The sequence below is a fragment of the Diadema antillarum genome, unplaced genomic scaffold (assembly GCF_040938485.1).
Source record: "Diadema antillarum isolate AM-2024a unplaced genomic scaffold, OU_Dant_1.0 seq00000234_RagTag, whole genome shotgun sequence".
In the NCBI taxonomy this organism is placed as follows: Eukaryota; Metazoa; Echinodermata; class Echinoidea; order Diadematoida; family Diadematidae; genus Diadema; species Diadema antillarum.
This window is the reverse complement of record NW_027271283.1, coordinates 1,385,001-1,406,375: the sequence shown is the minus strand read 5'-3', so window position 1 is coordinate 1,406,375 and position 21,375 is coordinate 1,385,001. Positions and strand designations below refer to the sequence as shown.

Below are 21,375 nucleotides of genomic sequence, written 5' to 3'. Positions count from 1 at the left end.
GAGTCAGGACAGCATACTTGTCACATACACTTTACATATCATTCCCAGTGGGTGTAGCACAAAATTAAAAATGATACTTTTAAAATATCGATCTGAGGTTATCTCACAGTAGAGACAAGTCTTTGGAAATAACTCTTGTTGCTTGAATGTGTTGCACATTGACATTTATAAAATGCCTCGCACTGATCTGGCTTCAATCTGGTCTTCTCTCTAGGTTTCAAGCTTTTTTTTTCTTGGCAGTAAAAATGACTGCATAAACAGGTCCCACAAGACCAAGGGAGTCATGAAGACTATTCTTTGATGCATTGTAAGGCACTGGTCTGGAGGTTGTCAACCTTGCATTCCAAATAATTCCATTCTGGCACAACTCATCAAATGAGATGCATAGATTTTTGGTAATTTCGACTGTTGCCTTGGATTTTGTGGAATGCTGCATGTGGTAACTTTAACAATAAGTTGGGGCATTGGCCCTTTGTAATTCTTTTTTTTAACTATCTGTTTTGTTTTTGTTTTTGTGTTTTTGGTTATCAAGGCAACCACTAATGACTGACATGAAATGCATCTCTTCCATTCATATAAGTACAGTCTACCCTCTGTTATCCGGCCATATCCGGACCAGCGTCCATACAGATAACGCGAATCGGCCGGATATGAGATTAACAATGATTATGTACGTTTACATGTACAAATGTAGCTGCTACCCCAGTGGTAGCAAGGTAGGTAGCATACACTGCAACAAAGGTGTAATCTTTGCTAGCCTACTTAAAATTACATTCATTTTTTTTAATGGAAATTGAAACATTTCATGTAAAATTCAGAATATGTTTCTGCCAGGAATATTATAGGTAAATTGTGTGAGTTTTGTAAGAGTTTTAATTGAGTTTTAAATCACTTCCTTTTTTTTTTTCGTCTTCACTGCATGAACACGCCTGGATAAGAGATGGCTGGATAACCATGGTCGGACTGTAATGCCAATTCAGTGTTTTGCCCCGAGAATATGCATTAGGCACTACACACATTATAAAAAAAAAAGGAAATATGGAAAAAAGATCAATAGATGCTAATTACATCATATATGAATGATGCTACAAAATGAACGTACAAAACTGATGCTGACGTGTCATGTATAAATTTTCAGTGAGAATGTTGTTTTTTGTTTGGATGTAACATTCGATACCATTAAATATTTTTGCACGATTAATAGGAGAATACTGGAAGGAGGGCGGGGCTTGAAGATGTCGCATCACATGATGATCTGAGGATCGGACACCGACTGGCTAATGGACTTATGCGGTAGAATGCGGCCTCCGTTGATGTACAGTTCGTCCTTGACTGTCACATCCTCTCCAAGCACGGACACGTTTTCCATACGCACCTACGCAGAGAGCAAAGAACGTGAGAGAACAGTGACAGGAAGAGATGTGGAAGAACAGAAAGAGAAGATAGAGAGATGGAAGAGATGAAAAAGAAAGAAAAAGAAATAAACACGAGTTGGAAAAGGGTGGGAAGGGGGAAAGGGAGACAGGGGTTCAGAAAAGAGAGAGAAAGGGGAGAGAGAGTGTAAAGGGTGTCATATATCTCAGATATGATTTTGACACAATGACATCACCGCATTGAAAACACATTCTTCTCCACACTTCTCTGAGTCAACTAGAGTGCCATTTCAGGTCATCTTAAAGTGGACTTAAATAAAAAGAGTAAAGTGAGATGAACAGAATGATTAAAGTGTTGTCAAAACTGGTTTTAAAAAAATCATGACAGTCACGGAACATTAAAATTTTACATATTTTTTCCCAAAAGATGCAAAAAAGGGAATAATATACTGTGTGCACCGAATATTTTGCAAGGTTTTTATTTTTGTGAATTTTGCGAGTCTGGTGCTATTCGCGAAATTAGAGACGTAAAAAATATTGACTGTGATCCCGTCATTCATATGATGTGCACACATACAATTCTCCATTCAGTACTGCGCCCATCAATTGCAAATTTAACCACTTGCGAAATTGTCGGGAAGTCCTAATTCGCGAAAAATTACACTCGCTAAAAATATTTAGCGTATACAGTAATCACCAGACAACTCTTCCATTATTTTGGAGACAAAAGAATAATTGAAGACCATGTTTCTACATTGGCAACTGTAACCTCTTTCCTCATAAAATTCATCTTTGCTAGGTTATTACAAGACCAAAATAACTGGTGCTCTAGCATTCCTCAAATAGTTCCACACACAAAGTGATTGCAGTAAAGCACCTTTTGGCAGGTTCATTATACAGTGTAGGAGGTTTTCTATTGTCATGCTACTAGAAGGGCCACAGACAGACAGACATACCCATACACACGGCATATTTTGTTCACTTTACACCACCATGTAACTACAAAATAATTAGTGTTATGGTGAAAAAAGGTGTGGGTAGTGTAATCATAGCTCCAGATTATTTGCAATAAAGCAGAGGGAACCACGAATAGATCAGTTAAGGAGGTGACCACTTGCAATGCTTTATGGTGTATATTACAACAGGTGCACAGTGAACACACCTTGATCAGGCACAGCTGCTGAATGACAGGCATACCATTTCATCTCACATATTTACATAATTACAAAATTAAACATGAGACAACCTACCTTTCTTGTTTGTGTTGCTAATGATGGACAACACCCCCCCCCCCCCCTTTCATATCCGTCATTCAGTGAGTCTTCTCTGAAATGCTGGTTTATGACAACACAGGCATAGTTTTATAATGAAAATTAACTTCTACACAAAACTTTGCTCTTTGCTCACTGTTTATTACTGGTGAAATCATGTGGACATACAATTACAATGAAACGTAAAGGGGGAAAAAATGAAGACTAAGTACACTGAGTTGTGTACATCTAAAATCATTACTACAGGTGTATGAATACAGGTGCATAGAACTAAGAAAACTACTCTTCATTTACCACAAATAAACTGAAATGAAAATGAATGATGATAAAGACAGCCCAAAGCTTTTCACCAAATATAAATGACCCCAACTAACTGCTGTTGGTTCCTGAATCTTTTCCAGTCCAGGAAAGCCTGAAACTCGCTATTCTCAAGCTGGTGTCTCGGCAAAAAGTGTCTCATGACTCACCCACTGTCCTATACAGCATTTCCACCCCAGGATGGAGGACTGGATCCAGGCATGTGACTTGATGACGGTGTCCCTCAGGACGGTGCTCCGCTTGATGCACACCCCGTCCTGAATCGTCACACCCGGCCCAACCACCACGTTGGGACCTATCCTGCAGTTGGCACCGATCTTAGCTGTGGGGTCCTGTACAAAGAGAGAAAAGGAGAGAAGTGAATCTCAGTGAAGTTACAAAACTGTATACAGAGTTATCAAGAAAAGTATGCCATCCCTTGACATGGAAATACAGGAAACATGAGACCTAGGAAAAAAAAAGAGAACAAGAGAATAGAAAATAAGGGAATCTTACAGGGCTGATCTAGATAAAAGAACAGAGACACAAGGAGGTAAATACAAAAGAAAAGTATGGCAGCATGTGAAGAATTTTTTTTCAAGGAAACATAAAGAAACCCTGAAATAACAATGATGGAATGAAACCAAAGATAAGAAAAAAAAAAGTGAGACAACTAAGACATGAGTAATGGAAACTATCAAAACACATTCTACATAAATGTGGGACGCTATGCACAATCAACATCTGATTAGAATTCTTATATCTGGTATTTGCATTACCTGATTTCTAACTGGATTCCATCACTTCGTTTTTGTAAAAATTGCAAAAGAATGCATCATGTAACAAAAATAATTCACTTACCAATTCTGAAGTGTTTTTAAGATCAAATAGAAACTAGCTACTATGTTCTGACAAAAAATTTAAGTATTACACATTCATGCTACCAAAACAAAACAAATACGTTTCATGGAGGCAGGAAGCACACATAACTCACCACAAGCACATTTCCAACAACACCTGGTCCTGTGTACAACCTCTCTGGGTGTTTCTGTTTGATGGACGTAAGGTAGAGGCACATGCCAATCAGGAAGTCCTTGGGCTGACCAACGTCCATCCAAAATCCTTGATATCAAACAAATAATTCTGATTTATTAGACCCACAAGAAATGAAAATGGCGAAATGTTTGCAATTTTGAGCAATCATGAACAATAAATAAAATTAGATATGCAGATATTTGAAATTACATAAAACAAGTAGAATCAAATGAAAGATTCTTGTGGTGGTCACATTAAACTACAAAAAAGGTGCCCATTACATGCATTATAATAAATTTAAAAAAAGAGTGTGCATTGTAATGTCCAGAAAAATGAAGTTAAAATCATGTAAAGAAATCATTGTCATCTACAATGTATGTGTAGGCAACAATGTGCAATACTAGTACTACACATTAACTATCACATTTATTGTGTAATTAGAATGTAAGTATAATCTATTTCTGTTGTCTTTAAAAGCTAGTTCAAGTGATTAACTGAACAAAAGCAGTCTTTGACAGTTGACCTTGAAATATCTCAAATTCACCCTTCTATTTATCAATCTAAATGCAATACTGACAAGTGCTTGAACTCCCCCACCCCCCCAAAAAAAACCCCAACCAAACAAACAAAAAAACACCCCACATATTCGCAACCAAAGTGTTTTTTTTAATGTATTTCTCACCTTGTAGTTCCATTGCATACAACTGCCCATCTTCTGCCATGTGAGGGAAGACTTCTTTCTCTATGGAGGTTGGTTTTAACTATTAAATAGAAAAAATATAGTACAAGCAATATTTCACTTTTTCTTGTAGGTCTATTAAATGACCTGGTTTACTAAGATATTCAATTCTATGTGGACCTGTGTCAGTAAGGTTGTCTTGGTGCATTACATTCTTACATCAAGACATTGGCCTGTAACTGATACTAGTCTGCTAATACTCCCTTCATATTAACACTACTTCTACTAAAAAATACTACTTAAATGAGGGAGTAATATCCTAAATACAAATGATTTTTCACAAATATCATTTTTTTTTCTTAATGATACTTTTGCCATTACATGTACATAGCAAACTAATAGGTAACATTAATACTACTGAATCTGCGCATATGTTACGTTATAGTGCTTCCATTTACACGGTTTGCAAATACTGTGAATGGAAATAAGTCTTGCCGGGCATGAAAGTTACCCTGTCTTACCTGTATTCTATCCAACACACCAGCATTGAAAATATAGAGGCCTGCATTGATTTTGTTTGACACAAAGACAGGTGGTTTCTCCACAAAACGCTCAATCTGCCCCGTTGAGTTGTACACAACAACACCATACTTGGACGGTTCTTCGACTTTGGTGACCTGCAGCAGACAATGCAGAATGCAAAGGAGAATTTAAGAAGCTGCAACTCAAAAAACATGTAATATCAAAAGGAGTCAGAAGATTGAAATAATTAACTCTTGTATGCATCACATGTAGACCAAGATGAATGACATTAACAAATAGGCTTGTGGGAGAAAGAAGTTTAAAGCAGGGCTTTGCTCTCTACTTGAAACTGATGCCACAAATCTATTAAAATTGCTACCAAAGTGACATTTTGTTCAGCTGTATGTACCTTTACAGTGAAAATGCAATGTTACGGAGAAAGGTCCGACTTTGAATTAAAATCTCACCATTGATTTGTTGGAAATAATGCTGTCATCTCACCGAGCTCCTTTTACAGTGTATCTTCTTTTATTCCTTCACTGGTTTCTGTGTAATCATAGTTATGGGTATCTGGAATAATTTTTAGTAAGTTAATTTCCCCAGCAGTTAAAGTCAACTCTGCGGAAGTCAACCTTAACCCTAACCAGGCCGGGCTTTTTTGGGTGTTCTGTGGCCCCCCCCCCCCCCCCCCCCCCCCCCCCCCCCCCCCGCCGAGATCTCAGCCACTGATCGCGCAATCGCCATGAAATTTGGCACGTGGGTTACCTGTGGTATATTCCAGCAAGCTATACAAAAAGAAATGAAAATTTTCGTCATAATAATTAATTATGCTAATATATGCATAAAATCATACATTTTGCTCTAAATCAGAAATTAAAGCTCCTAGAATCCTAATTTTTGGTGAAAACATTCTTTGTAGCACTCCTAACAATGTACTTGAAAAAAAAAATTGGTTCCAAAATCAATTTCTTATTATATTCTATTGTTTTATGAATTTCTTATGTATTTCTCTGTTTTTTCGACCTTTTGTTTTATCATTTTTTTTCCGCATAATTTATGACAGAACCTATTTCAAGCATAATTATGCTAAAATTAATCAGTTTCAGCCTATGAAAGTGAAAATAATCATATCTTTGTGAATAAGAAGAGAAAACTCCATTTGCATAGACTTTATACACAAAATCACGTTTGTGAGCCATTTTCGGTCTGACAGGCATGTATAAAATGTCATGCAGTGTCGTAACGGTATGCGCGATTTTCGCGAAAATGGTGTCAAAAGATGTGCGAATCTTGAAAGTGAAAAGTCAGTGAACAGCGCGGTCAAAAAATTTCGCGCGGTGGAGTAGTCGTGAAAAATGTCGAGGGGGGGTTGATTCAAACCCCCCCCCCCCCCCTGCCTTTTTAGGGTTAATGGGACTGAGGGAAACATATTGTCTTGGGTGATGTCCAACTTCTGTGTGTACAGAATAATACGCAAGGCTTTGAATGTAGATCAGGACTTTTCTTTTTTATCAACCTAGCTATGTGCCATTGACTAACATTGAGTTGACTGTATATGCATATTAGAATATAGCACATATCCTTGGATATTAACATTTTAGCAACAAGTTTATCACCTGTATTCATGTAGGCAGTAAAACAAGCAAGAGAAGTTTTTATAATACAACAAATATCCCACTTAACAAACACTCACCACTATGGTCCCCTCTTTGCCATGTGCTCTATGGTAAGCCAGCATCTGAGAGAAGGGAAACTCACAACTAATGTCGCTGTTTAGAACAAAGAATGGTTCATTGTCCTCCCGTAGGATGTCACGCGCCAGAGCAAGGGGTCCAGCTGTGAGGAATACAATAGCAGTTACACCAATACACCTATTGAGCATACAAGCACTGACACGAATTTGACACATCACAGTGCTCATCACAGAGCTTATGTTGTAGGGATTACTAATCACTGTACTACCCACACAGCCTAACTATTGTACATTGTGTTTTTTGTGTTGCTGTTTTCTTTTTTTATAAATAAAGGACATAAATAGATTAGTAAACAAAAAGATGAGAATAAAATCTAAATGCTTGTGTCACAGTCACTGTATTATATGCTATTTAAATTATCCACTATGTCTGAGCCCTGCCATTCATTTTGTTGTTCTTCTTTTATCTTTGCATAGCCACATAACCATAATTCTACACCTGAGTCATGAGGGACATCTGGGGTCAAACACCTGGTCCAAAGATGTACACAATACGCAGAATTGAAACCACAGATGACCACTTTGTAAGGGTCGTGAGCCTTATCCACTACACCACAGCATTCTCATGTGCTGTTGACTAGATTCCAACATACGCTCATTCCTTTTGTTCTCCAAGAAGAAAAAAATCAACCACATCACTACTCTCTAGCAAGAAAAAAAAAATTTAAAAAATAAATAAAAAAAATTAATAAATACAAAAATTATTAGTGCACACCAGGTCTTATGTGAACAGCTAATCTTCATGCTTATCTGAGCATCACTTTAGGCAACTAGATAAAAAGAGCAGTCAAAATGGACAGAAAAGTGTTTAATAAATGAAGCAATGTATAATTCTAGTCAATGCATTCATCAGTAAGTAAACTGCTGGAGAGAGATGACAATCACAAGCAATCTTACCTGTCCCCAGTGGCTCCTTCTCATGTGACATTGTGATTTTGATTCCAAGCTGCAAATCAAAACACAAGAGATCAAATGGACTTCAATTGTCTTCACTGATTGGGTGTCAGAAAATGATAACATTGCATGTACAAATGGCAAAGCAATATGATACATAGAGGCTAAACATCATTCTGCCAATTTTGAAAACAACATGTTTAAAATTACAAATGATTGCAAACTTTCACCTGAAATTGCTTTCTTGCTAACAGACATACTCATATCTCATGTATTGTATTGTAATGTGACACTAAGTACAATGAGGATATATTCTTTATCTGAGAGCTGAAACTCTCAAAAAGTGAAGTAGATCCATGTGATAGGAAGGCAGGTACATGTATATTGCACCCCACGCAACAACAAATATGCATGCACATCAACACTATGAACACTTTAAAGCAAATCTCACCCTTTGCTCTTGTGCTTTGAGTTCATTTTCCAGCATCTCCGCCCTGTAACTGACTGCAAGTACCACTTCCTTCACACCAACCTGCAAATTGTAACATTTTACATTAGGTGCTACAGTAGATGACAAACCACAAAGTATTATATGAATCTATTCTGAAAATCACAATACTGTCTAATACAATTTCAATCTAAGGATTATGGGTGCTTTTGATAGGCATTTTCATCCAAACACATATTATCTAGATAAGATTACATAATGGTAAATGCATTGCTAATAATTGCTTATAATTAGGAAACAGAATGTGCCTTACAAATAAGAAGGAAAATCTTGCCCAGTTTTTATCATAACTTTATCATAACTGGATATCTTTTCACCACGGACTTTGGAAGCAGTCAAATACATGTTTCCAAGGTAGCATTTGGGAAGCAAGTACTGTAATTTCTTTTTACATATTCCATTTGTGTTATGGGAACTGTAATTACTTCAAACTGCAATGTACCCCAACATGTCTATGTCATAGGCAAAAAAAAAAAAATGAAAAACATTTTTTTTTAAAAGTTGATGATTTGGGGTCAATTCTTTCCAATGCCCCATGGAAGAGTGGTAATGTAAGATTGCTGCCTGTATTCAGGTGTATCTGACTGGCATATTTGCTTACTGTTGAGTGAAACCAGACAGAGCGAGTGACTCCAAAGCAGGCCAGCCAATATTCTATTTGAATTTTCAAGGAAATTTGTGAAGTCCAGACTAGTGACTGCATTCAAATTCATTCCCCTTTTAACTACTAATTTGCATAACTTACCTCAGCCAATGCCTCTACTTGATGCAACAACATGGGTTTGTTGCAAAATTCAACAAGTGGCTTGGGTCTACTCAAGGTCAGAGGTCGCAACCGTGTTCCATATCCACCTACTAGGATGAGAGCCTTCATGATGACAGATTTTCAATTACGACTGCAATGCAAGCAAAGTATAGGAAACAGAGTTATTCAAACTGAGCAAGTGCGTAAAAAAAGTTTACTCCATGTATGTGTCAGTAGCAATCATGAGCTGATTTACAAGTCCTAATAGTAGTAGTTGAAGTTCACTGCATTGGCTAAGTCACTCCAAAATGTTCAAGTGAAATGAGTCTAGCAGTATGACCATGAAAAGTCGGGTTTAAAGCCAAATGCCTTTGATGATGCTTATAAATCTAACTGTACCACTGAATATGAATGAGTCTTTATGGCATTCCCACAATCACACACACAAGCATAGTGCACTCAGCTCAGACTGTAAACACTAGCATTTGAATTGTACCTTGCTCACTACTAATGCTGTAAATGACAGAGTAATTTTGAAGAGAGGGATAGATTGAAGGAGATGTATGAAATAAGCCCATTTATCTTCTTCAATGATGCCCAAAAAGTAATGTGAGAAGAACAGTAATAATCCAACGGATGAAGTTTTGTTAAATATATCAAGTCAGGTCAAATTGAAGAGCAGAGGGAACAGTCAAGTTTTTGTCCATGTCATGCAAATAGGATCCAGATCGGATGTGGAACTTGTGACCATGTAGCCGTAGGGCCTACCTGTAATTGGCTTAATAACCTGAATTATGATCTATGAATATCCTATAGATCATGATGGCAGAACTGATTTTGTATTGTTCTTTGATCACTTCTGCCTGCAGCTAGCTGTCACTAACCACACTGTCACGAGATTTCTACTTCACATGCTTCAATTCTAGTGTCACGGCGGCGACATACACGAGTCACGACCTAGCTTGTCTTGATCGACTCAGTCGTGACTAAAATTTACCGGTTAGAGCATGCGAGTGTGAGTTGGAGTGGTGACTGTGATTGTCATCATGAGGCGTCATAAGAACAACTCATTTAGTTGTTAATGTTGGCATACTCATGAAATAGGCCCCACAACTGCGTGTCCGTACTAATACTACGGCGGCTCGCCTATTTATACTCATGAATTCAGCCCCACCGTATGGCGTTCATCGGTAGGTAAGCACGGCGGTGGGGCTTCCTTCCACAGTATACTCGTGAATGCGGCCCCACCAAACGGCGTTTACGCGAAATTGATACAGCGGTGGGGCCGATTTCCACAGCATAGCATCTTTCGTCCTCCCTTTCTTCTCGGAAGGACTCCCTAATGTCCCTCGACTAATTTAACGGCCAATTTAACCATAAATACGACCCTACCTAACCCTAAACCCTAAGTAACCCTAATGCACGGGTGCACGCGCACTGTTTCACGATTCTGCCTTAATGTTAATGCAGGGATGCCAAGTTCAAAAAAAAAAAAAATTATGAGTGAGATTTTCATGACTCGGCATCTCGGCATGCGAATGTGCACGCGAGCGAGGGTGTGGGAGGGGTTTGCCCCCCTGTGCTTGTGGCCTCCCACGGTCACAGGGAGCTTTTTAAATTATTAGCTCTTGATGGTGCGATCAGGTGCATTTATAAGCGACTATTTTTTACTTATTTTGACAGACAAAAGGGAAATATACCTTCAATTGCAACTATCACTTTAATCTTTTCAGCTATGCTCATTATTATAGGCCCACGCTAAGTAAGTAAGTTGCAGACTTCGCCCGATGCGTGAGAAAAATGGGTGTCATGCGTGAGATCGTGAGATGGCCCCTAAATGCTTGAGTCTCACGCAGAATGAGTGAGACTTGGTAGCTCTGTTAATGCTAGGCACAGTGCGTCAGCATATATAAACTTAGAGCAGCATTTATCGTTATAAACATGACAGACCCGCAACTTCCGCGGCATCTTCATTACACAAACTCAATTAATAATACGTGGGACTGAGCTTATCCACACATTGATCGACGATGAAAAATATTCACCTTTCCAACGCTACCCAAGGCACGATTTCTGACGCGCAGAAATAACTGGCATTCGTTCATTCAGTGATCCTATGTATGTAAAAAGAGCTAATATCTAGCAATATAATAGGTCTACTAGTATGAAATTCGCTCACCTCAGCTGAGCAAGACCAGCGGCCAAGGACAAGGTGACGCAAGCTTTCCCGAGACTTGACGACGTGGCGCCGCTTCTTCTTCTCAGATTCTTCCACCAGCTTCAAAACTTTGCACGCTGCTACTGCTCCTATCGGATGAGTCCATTATGAAATAAAGGTATTCCACATTTCTGTGTTTGTCAAAAACAGCCAAAAAACTAAGCCAATTATTTTGTTTCAACATGAAAATGAAGAGAACATATCTACTTAATCATAATGTTAACAGAAGCTCTCATATTCATTTTAGTTATATCTTATTTATTCTAAGCGTATAGCTGTCATTTCATGATATCCGTATTTGTCTCCCTATCTATTTAGAATGGAAGATACGTATCGATAAACATGTGACTTCAGTGTGGGGGAAACCATCCAAGTGTTTGTCCTTTTTTCAAGGCAGCCGCTTCTCAAAATAATAGGACAATGTACTGTACGTGTACGTAGTATTAATCGTTTTGTATGCAAAACACTCAGTATGATGCCCCTCCCACCTTTAAAGGGATACTAGAGTTTTGGTTGAGATGTGGGCTTCAGGTTTCCAACATTTTTGATGATAATTTTTTTTTTTTTTTTGTGATGATAAGAATCCTCATATGAAAATAGTATGAAAAAAACATAATTCTAAAGTGAATTCAAAGTTTAATTGATGAAAATTGGTTTTGAAATGGCTGACGGAGATATCCCAAACAGAATGATCGTAATACTCACAGTAAAAGGCGGGACCCATCTTTTCTTATCTTTTATTACGATCGCTTTGCTTTCGAATGATTACATGTACTTTGTTTTTGGATATCTCAGCTATTTAAAAACTGATTTTCATCAAATAAAGTTTGAATTCCTCTTAGAATTGTATGCTCTAGAACATTTCAAAAAGTTTAAAATTTCAACAATCTCGCAAAAAGTTAAAAGCTGACTCCTCACCTCAACCAATGCTATATCATCCCTTTAACGTGCTCGAAGACTGGCTTGTGGACCACCCCGGCGTATATACCAACTTCTATTGTTGAATAGGGCCTAGATACTAATAGTAAGTTTCAGAGGTAAGATAGAAAAAAAAAGTTTTTGAATTAAACGTAGTTTGACCGTCAAGACTATTTATTTGTTTGTTTGTTTGTTTGTTTGTTTGTTTGTTTTTTGCAACACTGTTCGTGGCAGCTTGCTGGAATGTACGCCCATGCAGTTATAAAGCGCTAAGCTGCCAGTTGGCATTCTCCCCTTTCACAGATGAGAAAAACACGTACAATACCAATTATACACACACATACAAAATTACGGTGGCCCACAAGTTATTCTCCCCTTTTCTGGATGATAAAGGCACGTAAAAACAATGTAAGCTTACACGCTCACAAGATTTGTATAAAAAACAAAACTGTAGTGGCCCGACAGCTATTTCAATAGTTCAATAGTTTATTTATTTCCATCATCACAAAGAAAAGAAAAGAAAAAGTTGACATAATCCAAAGTGATACAATTTTTTTTTCATTTCTCTTACACTCGTCCGATAAAGGAGTTTTTTTTTCAATACAATATAAATTATACACGAATGATGTCGTAAAAAAGAAACAATGCACTTTGTCATGGCAACAAAAATAGTAAATAATCACAATGATGGAAAACAGTGTTCCACTAAAAAAGCCACGCTTGTAAAACGTGGAACACTGGTGCCCCCTGGCCACACCACCGCTTATGTTAAGCCCTGATTATACACTAAAGGCCTATAAGTGTACCTGTCACATAAATATTTCAAGTAGCCCCCTTGCACCATCCCAAAGCCCAGTCCCCCCCCCCCCCCGATCCTGAAGGAAAGCAAAATGGATAGTTACGCGTATAGTATAATCCTTTCACTCCATTTTAAGTCACATGTATTATTTTATGTACAATAATCTCTTCTAAAGATGAATATCGAAGAAAAAAAATCAACAACTGATATGTTCTGATCTATAGCCATTACATGAAAAAGAAGAGTATTTCTCATTGAAGTTGTCTGTTCTTCCAGTCTATCTTCAAAAATTCTAGATTTTTATTCCATGATATGAGGTGGGTATTTTCCGTCCACATACATTAAATGATTTCACCAAATTAATAATATGGTTTAATAACTAAACTCCTCATAATGCGTGGGATTCTTACACATGCCACACTATACTGAGGGAGTGACAGCTCTGCCAGGTTTGATTACAATCAATAATGTTGTCAGGTCAGCTGATGTATCAATACAATGAGCAAGATATTCAGTTGTATAAACATTTTAGTTTACCACTTAAACCGTAACTCAATGGATAGGCCAACAGGACATTGATTACCCCCCCCCCCAAAAAAAAAAAACAAACAAAAAAACAAACAAACAAACAACAACAACAACAACGAAACAAAAACAAAACAACTCCCCCACGCAAAATAACATGTTCATAATCATTCTTTTAAGTCAAATTGTTTCTCCACAGACTGATGAAGATTGAATTGAATTGAATTGAATTGAATTGAACTGAACTGTTGAAACTGCACTGGTCTTACACTCGATTTATTTTCATCTTTCACTTGACATCTATGCACATGCTAAGCAAAAACAACAAAAAATACAAACAAAAAGATACAAAATATGGATAAAGCGGGTCATGGCTAGAAAGTGTGTCAGCCATAGTACCATACATATGTACATAAAAGACAATTCTCTAACATGTGATGAAGGATCCGCAAAAGTATGGCTTGTTATCGCGGGTTCCAGGAAAAAATACCGATGGAAATTTGTTTTGCAATGGAGATAGGACACAAAGTATACCAATGACGAAACTATATGAAAGCGATTATAGCAAGGTACAAAGGGCAGAAGAAGTAAAAGAAAAGAGAAAGAAAGAGGAAAAAAGAAAAACAAACAAGAGAAAAAGAATAAGAACTGAGTGAAAAATAGCATATAAATACACAAGTATACGAGTCACTTTTATCTAGAATCAAAATCATAGCGAGTTCAAAGTATGAGTACTAATGTAGTGATTATATGGGAGCATAAAACCAGAGGTAAAGTAAGCGTACACTGCATGCAAATCAGTCCGCCATGTATTGACAGATAAGTACTATATCAATCCCGACTGACCCAGGATCCCATCATAACATATGCAAAGTTAGTTCAGCTTAAATGATATACTCTCCCATACATTGATGGGAAAGCAGATGATAGAGAAACTCAAACAAATATCCGTGATCCAACTATATGTTTTGAAGTGATATTTCTTGTGTGTTTATGTCATCTATCTCATGGGAAATTAAATATATATATATATATACATACATCGGGTCTACTTAGGTCCATCAACACGTCAAGCATTTTACTTTACTCAAAATGACACCAAAAAGTTGAATGAATGTTAACTGGAAGTGTAGTTTTGAAAGCTCTTGATGATGAGGAGAGTATATATATTGCACATATGAAAAGTATAACTGAGCTCCTTTGAAATTAATTGATTTGTTCTAAGACACACAAAAAATTAATTGAAAGGAATATCAAAAGAATTGCCGAACGAAGGTTTTGTTATTCCTAACCGTTGCTTTCCTATTTAAGAGTATACATTGACAGTGCACGATTCAAGTTAGGAAAAGTCTGTCATGTCACAACCTCATTGTTGACAAGGATGTGGTAAGGACGCATGTAGTCTTGGCATCAATATGAGTTTTGAAACTCATTGAAGATGATCATTCTGTATTATACGTTTAATCTCTACTTTTTTCTTTTCCAAGCATTCACTTCCTTTTCTCGTCACCAAGAGAAAAAGAAAGTGAAACTGCTCTGTAGCATTACTGCTTGCTAATGTCATTGTAAGACAATGTGTATTTATGTACATACATGTGCGTTTTCTTTCTTCACTCGCTTCAAGGTTTTATGACAATGCATGTTGATTTGTGTTGATTCATAATACCCTCAACATCACCTGTGCGGTGAAACGAATATCTAGAAATAATCCTTATATTTTAAAATAATCTTTCTTCTATTTTTTCTTCAAATTAATGGGATACACCCACAAAAATCTCCCAAACCAAGATTCTGGTTGTTGTCTCATCTGTCAATCATTGCTAAGGTACTTAACAAAAGACATTATAATAGGAATGCACCCTCCCAGAGACCGAGCATGGCTTTATTGTTCCCTCGTCGTGTCTTTTATTAGTCACAGTAATATCACAGAAACATATGCTGAGTCGAGGGGAAGGTGCATTCCAATATCTTTTGTTAAACATACATATCAGTAGGCCTACAGCAATGATTGACAGATGAGGTCACAACCAGAATAGAATTCATTAACTGCAGAAGGAGTCAATCATGTAGACTAGAACGAAACAGAAATGACAAACAGTATAACTCAGAACAAAATATATGAATGTATGCATTAAAAGGAAACATAGGTGTCATTATATGATATTATTATTATTACGTGTATTATCATTATTGTTGTGTCAATATCATCGTCATATTATCATGATCATTATTGTTATTACAACTGTTCTATACTTGTACTATCACTATCTACTACTACTACTACTGCTACTACTGCTACTACTACTACTACTACTACTTATACTGTAACTACCAGTACTACTACTACTACTACTACTGCTACTACTACTACTACTACTACTACTACAGTACTGCTACTACTACTACTACTACTACTACTACTACTACTACTACTACTACAACTACTACTACTACACGATGTACTACTATATATCGAGTTTCGAGTTTCGAGTATCGAGTTTCGAGTTTCGAGTTTCGAGTTTCGAGTTTCGAGTTTCGAATTTCGAGTTTCGAGTTTCGAGTTTCGAGTATGGAGTTTCGAGTTTGGAGTCTCAATTTCAAATTTCAAGTTGTACTAGATTTTCGTTAATTGGTAATTGTAAAGCCGCGATAAATCGGGAGCCGGTGTCTCCTTCTTTGTCATTGAATACTTCAAGCCTTACAGCAATAGCTTTAAAATCTACCAAGGCCGGGGGGGGGGGGGGGCATAGGAGGAGGGGGCCATGGGGGAGGGGGGCCATGGGGGAGGGGGCGCCCGGGTCCCCACGATTCACACATTTCATGCCACATAATTATATGAATATTCATCACTTTACAGAGCACAAAGTTCATGACCTTTAAAGTTGTGCATACACTCAGCTCAACGCAAACACACACACACTCGATACACACGTACGTACTTGTACTGTGTATGTGACCGTCGTCACTTGCTAGCTAGGTGGCTGAGGAGAGTTGAATGAAAGAGAAAGTCGGTGAGTGTGAAAATATTTCTGAAACTTAATAGCAGAAAGGGTTATTATATATATATTTTTTTTGCTTCTCGTTCCTAAATCCAAACCGTCACCCAGACCATCTAATGTGATACGTATTATTACATCGTGAGACGTAGGAAGTATGCTATTCATTTTCACAGTAATATCGCTACAGTCCTTCGACCCTGTTTGTGCACTCCACGTACTGTACGGTGTAGCACTGTAGTGCAGTGCCAGCAGTAGCAGTGGCTCTCTCTCTCCTCAGCTTTTTGCCTTTGCTCGGCTGCATGAATGTATCCCCATTCATACACGTACGTATACTACGTAACGTTACTAATGTAAACTTAATAGTATACTGTCGAAAGCTCGCAAGGTTCTCCCTCTGCCCTGCCAGTTGCAGCCATTCCACGGTTCACAGACAGTACTTCTTCTTGATGGTGGTAGCCTGCTAGCTGCTTTCCTCAACCTTGAAAATTCTAACGTTACTACGTCGTTTAGCTTGGCCTTTCCACTGGTGACTGTCTGACTCACTACTCAGTCTGAGCTGTCTTCTGCTCTACTAACACTAAACAGGTTTAATATTCATATTCCCTTCTCTTCTCACTCCCTGTTGTACTGTTGAGTGTTGGTAATGACTAATATTTTTATTGATGCATGATTGCGATTTTTGCAGCGGGTACGTTCTAAGTTTTGTACCCTGGAATTGGTGTAACATTTAGTGCAGTGCCATTTGAGTTCTACTTTTTTAAACCTTTAAAAATATTTACCTGACCCCTGAGAACTAAAAAGAAAAGACAGCACTGAGGACAAGGTTCGATTCTCTGACTCTGTGCCATGCCAAATTTTGACGGCACGCAAAAGCATGCCATAGGTTTCTGTAGCTGGCAGTAGAATTTTTAACCACATTAATGTCATTATGGTCAAATTATGGGTGACTTGCTTTATTAAGAACTCATATGACATTGCATTGGCTGACACAATTCACGGTAGTCACAGTTCAGTGATTATTGAATGCTGATGAAAAAGCCAAGTTCTGTACGAACTGAAATTTTTGCGGTGGTTTTATTTTCGCAAATTTCGTGAATCGCCTTTGAATTGCGAAAATAACAACACACGAATAGCTAGTTAGACCTCGCAACCGCGAAATTAACAACACCCGAAAATGTCCTCCATGTAGCAATTCACTAAAATATCTGTATGCGAAAATTTCAGCTCGTACAGTAAGTGAAGCAAAAGAAATAGCGTAATTGTGCTTTGCACCAATCATGAAATTCTCCTTTGTTGCTGTGTATTGTAATTGTAAGGCTTGGTGTAGGAATAAATGCGAGGAATATGGTAGCATATAACTGTATAAATTGCCTTAATTGTTCCCATGATCAAGGAGTCTGGGTATCCGAATGTGGATGAATGCAGGAGCCAGTACGTCAGCCCACCATTGGGTCACCCTGCTCGGCTAGAGTCTGTCCAGGAGGCAAGGCGGGGGGCTACCCAGGGAAGGCGGGCAGTTGTTGTTGACCGGCAGGATCCAGGAGGGAGAGGCGAGCTCACTCACTCACTCAAAGATGCAGGAAGAAGGCAGGCCACACTATCTCAAGCATCACCTGGGCAGCGTCAGGGGTGTAGCCTTTTGTCCGAAGGTGAGTACATAGGTCACAAAGTCAAACAAGATACCCGCAAAAAAAAAAGTGAGCACAAAATTTTACAAAAAACAGTCCCATTTGGATATATGCAATGTTGTATTGTTTTTTTCAACAAGCAGAAATTAAATCATGATTTTCGTCTATCGGATTCTTTCGTAGGGAAGTTTGCATATTTTATGTACCTGTTGGTTTGTGTGCATGTGCATGCTTGTCATGTCTTGCTTGTCCACATAATTTAGAACATATTTGAGATTTTTAAGCATTGTACCCAATTTTTTTTTTTTTTATGTGGAAATTTTTGCGCATTTGGGCGACCAGAAATTAGCGTGGAGATGAAGGCATGCAAATATTTTTGCTTTACACAAATTCCACTTATTGATGTCTCGATTCTGCGGAATTAAAAACACCCTAAATTCATCTTACCCATCTGAGCATGAAAAATTATTCAAATAAGATATCCACTTTTACAGTTCTGCTAAACCATGAAAGACTCACTGTGGATTCCACAAATAGGAAAGTTGTTTATCTTAAAGAGGAAATAGAGCAAAGATGATGAAATAGTGAAAATTTGAGAGATAATGCAAGTAACAAGATATGAAGCGGTGCGTCTTCAGGGCACTTGATAACAGAGACTCCAACTCTCCCGTTTTCGACGGGAGATCTCCCGCCGAAAACCCATTTTTGCAAAATCTCCCGTTCTCCCGTTTGAGATTTAATATCTCCCGCCCTGGCTCTTTGTCTCCCGTTGGAAAGGATTTCTTACATATTTCTATTGTATGTTGAAAAAATAAGCCTTATATAGCAAGAGAGGGCATCTAGAACCCTGGGAATTTCGCGCTTCGCACACATCAACTTTGAGTCTCCCGTTTGCTAAGGGTTTCAGGCGGGAGAATCTCCAGATCAGAAGGTACTTTGGGTTGGAGTCTCTGTGATAATTATGTGTAAAGTACTCTGTACAAGTTGTTTATTTTTTTTTTATGAGTAACTGCTGACTTTGCTTCTATGCCATGAAAATATTTTGCTTGCTTTTCTTCCTCCCTCTCTGATTTTGATATCTATTCTAAGTAATGTATTTGTATGTAACTTGTATGAATGAATGATGATGATGGTAATGAATGATAATTGTAATAATAGTAGGTGAAGTAGTACACACAGAAGTGGTAATGATGATCGTAACAATAATAATAACTAGAAAAGCACTCTGAGAGCGCAGACCTCCGCCAAGCATGCAGCTCATTTCCACCACTGATAAAGTTCTTCCATAGAGATATCCGTGATTTTCACCCATACTTGCACTGTGTGCTGAAAGTCGCCCGATTTTCCAATAGGATATATAGAAGCGTTTGTCACGTCATAAACCCTCAGGTGCACAGCGTGCCTCGCCCTAGCAGAAACGAGAGCACGCACTTTAGTGCGCGCATGCAAACCTCAAATACGCGCAGCCTGAACTCCCAAGTTCATGACCCTACATGCCAAAATATAAAAAATCCTCCATAAATTCCCCCAAAATTCTTGGATCACTACCGAAAGTTAATCGTTTGTTACTTGTGTCATTCTCAACCTTTCCTGCAAGTTTCATCCCAATCCATTAACTACTTTTTGAGTTGTTTTGCACACGGACAAACTAACTAAGTAACTAACGAACAAACAAACAAACAAACCAACGGTAACGAAAACATAACCTCCTCCCTTGGCGGAGGTAATAATGATAATAGTAATAATGTATTATTATTGTATTATGATTTTCATTGTTATTGTTATTATCACTATTATTCTTTAATTTCATTATTATTATTGTCATCATCATCATTATAATCATTATCAATATCATTATCATCTGAACTGTTTTACTGATTGAGCACGAGTTATATTTATGTCGTGTGTGATCTTTTCTTTCTCTCTCTCTGTTTTGTTAGGACCGGTACCTATTCTGCTCAGGAGCATTTGATGGCAGGGTGAATCTCTACACAGCGCAGAAGTGTGCCTTGCTCCAAAGTTACTCTGTAAGAATGTTGTGTCATTGCAGTTGTTTCAATTGCTGCTAGTTAATGTACTTATGTGCCTTACAGTTTTCAGCTTCCGCTGTTATAATAATTTGCGACAGTAAGTTAGATTAAGATGTTGGACATGTAATGTACAACCTATCAACTCTGCGTGTGAAATCATAATATGAAACTCAGTAGTTCTTATAACAATTAAGAATGATCCAATGGTTTATTAGTTTCAATTTGAAATCTTGGCGTTATCAAGTTTGTGTGCACATTACAAGTATCAACATATTTAAAATTTGTCTTCCTGTGTTTGTAATGAGGTAGTAAGAAGAGTCTCACTTTAGCATTGTGTAAGTTCAAACAAATAGTGTGAGACCAATGATCTGACAAGATTTTTTCCCCATGTATCAGTGGTTATGTTAAATATTGATAATACAGTCTACAGATTGTGATGCAAAATACAACAAACCTAGCTTCTTTTTATTAATATCAATAGAGTGTTTGTGTATGTGTGTGTGTTACAGCGTGTTTCTACATCTTGAATACAACCCTGAATTCCTCCAAATTTTGTCTGACGATAGCAGTTAGTATGAGAATATCACATATGGAATTCTGTCTCATGCTATCCATGTGCTGAGCAGTAAAGCAATAGGAATATTCTCTTTATTGTCACTTTATTCGAGTGCTAAAGACACTATCAATGCATTGTAATTCAGTGTGATAATGGTGCCATAATTGGGAAATTGTTTATCAAACTCATATGTAACCATTTAAGGAAGCAATATGCCTCTTATTTGAACTACCGGTACACACACACACATAAAAAAAACCACACAAAACCACAAACCACACAGACACACAAAATGAATATTGTTGCAGGTTAGAACTAGAGTCTCACAATTGCTGGCATTCTCATTCAAAATCTTTTCTCTGGAGGTTTTTTGCTAGCGTGATAAGCCCATTATCTTTTTCTTTTCTTTTCTTTTTTGTCTTCAGGTGACAACATTTAGTTTAGCCAGAAATATTAATGCTGTGAGATTCACCTGTGATGGAAGGAAGGTGAGTATTAGTGCACATGAACTTCCTGTCTTTGCATAGCAATCCAGCTGGTACAACTGATTGGCAAATTGCCCTACATAGACGTACACCCATGATTTCTTTTATCATGGCTGCTACTACTAAAACACTGATCAATT

At 37.7% G+C, this 21,375-nt stretch overlaps 1 protein-coding gene and 1 long non-coding RNA gene across 2 annotated transcripts; one reads left to right on the top strand and one right to left on the bottom strand.

Annotated features, from left to right (window-relative positions):
• Positions 1–1,128: 1,128 nt before the first annotated feature.
• LOC139729323 (mannose-1-phosphate guanylyltransferase catalytic subunit beta-like) lies at positions 1,129–11,345 on the bottom strand. Its single transcript, XM_071640249.1, has 10 exons — positions 11,257–11,345; positions 9,078–9,228; positions 8,276–8,356; positions 7,828–7,876; positions 6,871–7,013; positions 5,177–5,332; positions 4,659–4,737; positions 3,936–4,063; positions 3,112–3,294; positions 1,129–1,375 (listed from the first exon to the last, which is right to left on the bottom strand). Exons 2-10 carry the CDS (start codon positions 9,204–9,206, stop codon positions 1,244–1,246), a joined length of 1,080 nt encoding a protein of 359 aa, XP_071496350.1. The 5' UTR covers positions 9,207–9,228; positions 11,257–11,345; the 3' UTR covers positions 1,129–1,243.
• A 5,150-nt stretch (positions 11,346–16,495) lies between these two features.
• Positions 16,496–21,243, top strand: LOC139729322 (uncharacterized). Its single transcript, XR_011710863.1, has 4 exons — positions 16,496–16,548; positions 17,930–18,185; positions 20,105–20,191; positions 21,176–21,243. It is a non-coding gene; the product is annotated as an uncharacterized lncRNA (long non-coding RNA).
• The last annotated feature ends 132 nt before the right edge of the window (positions 21,244–21,375 follow it).

Coding starts and splice junctions, on each gene's coding strand:
- LOC139729323 (XM_071640249.1), bottom strand. CDS start 9,206: ATGAAGGCTCTCATCCTAGTAGGTGGATATGGAACACGGTTGCGACCT. Junction 5,333..6,870: donor GCAAAGAGGGGACCATAGTG/GTGAGTGTTTGT, acceptor TGTCTGCTGCAG/GTCACCAAAGTCGAAGAACC. Junction 1,376..3,111: donor AATGCTGTATAGGACAGTGG/GTGAGTCATGAG, acceptor CTCTCTGCGTAG/GTGCGTATGGAAAACGTGTC.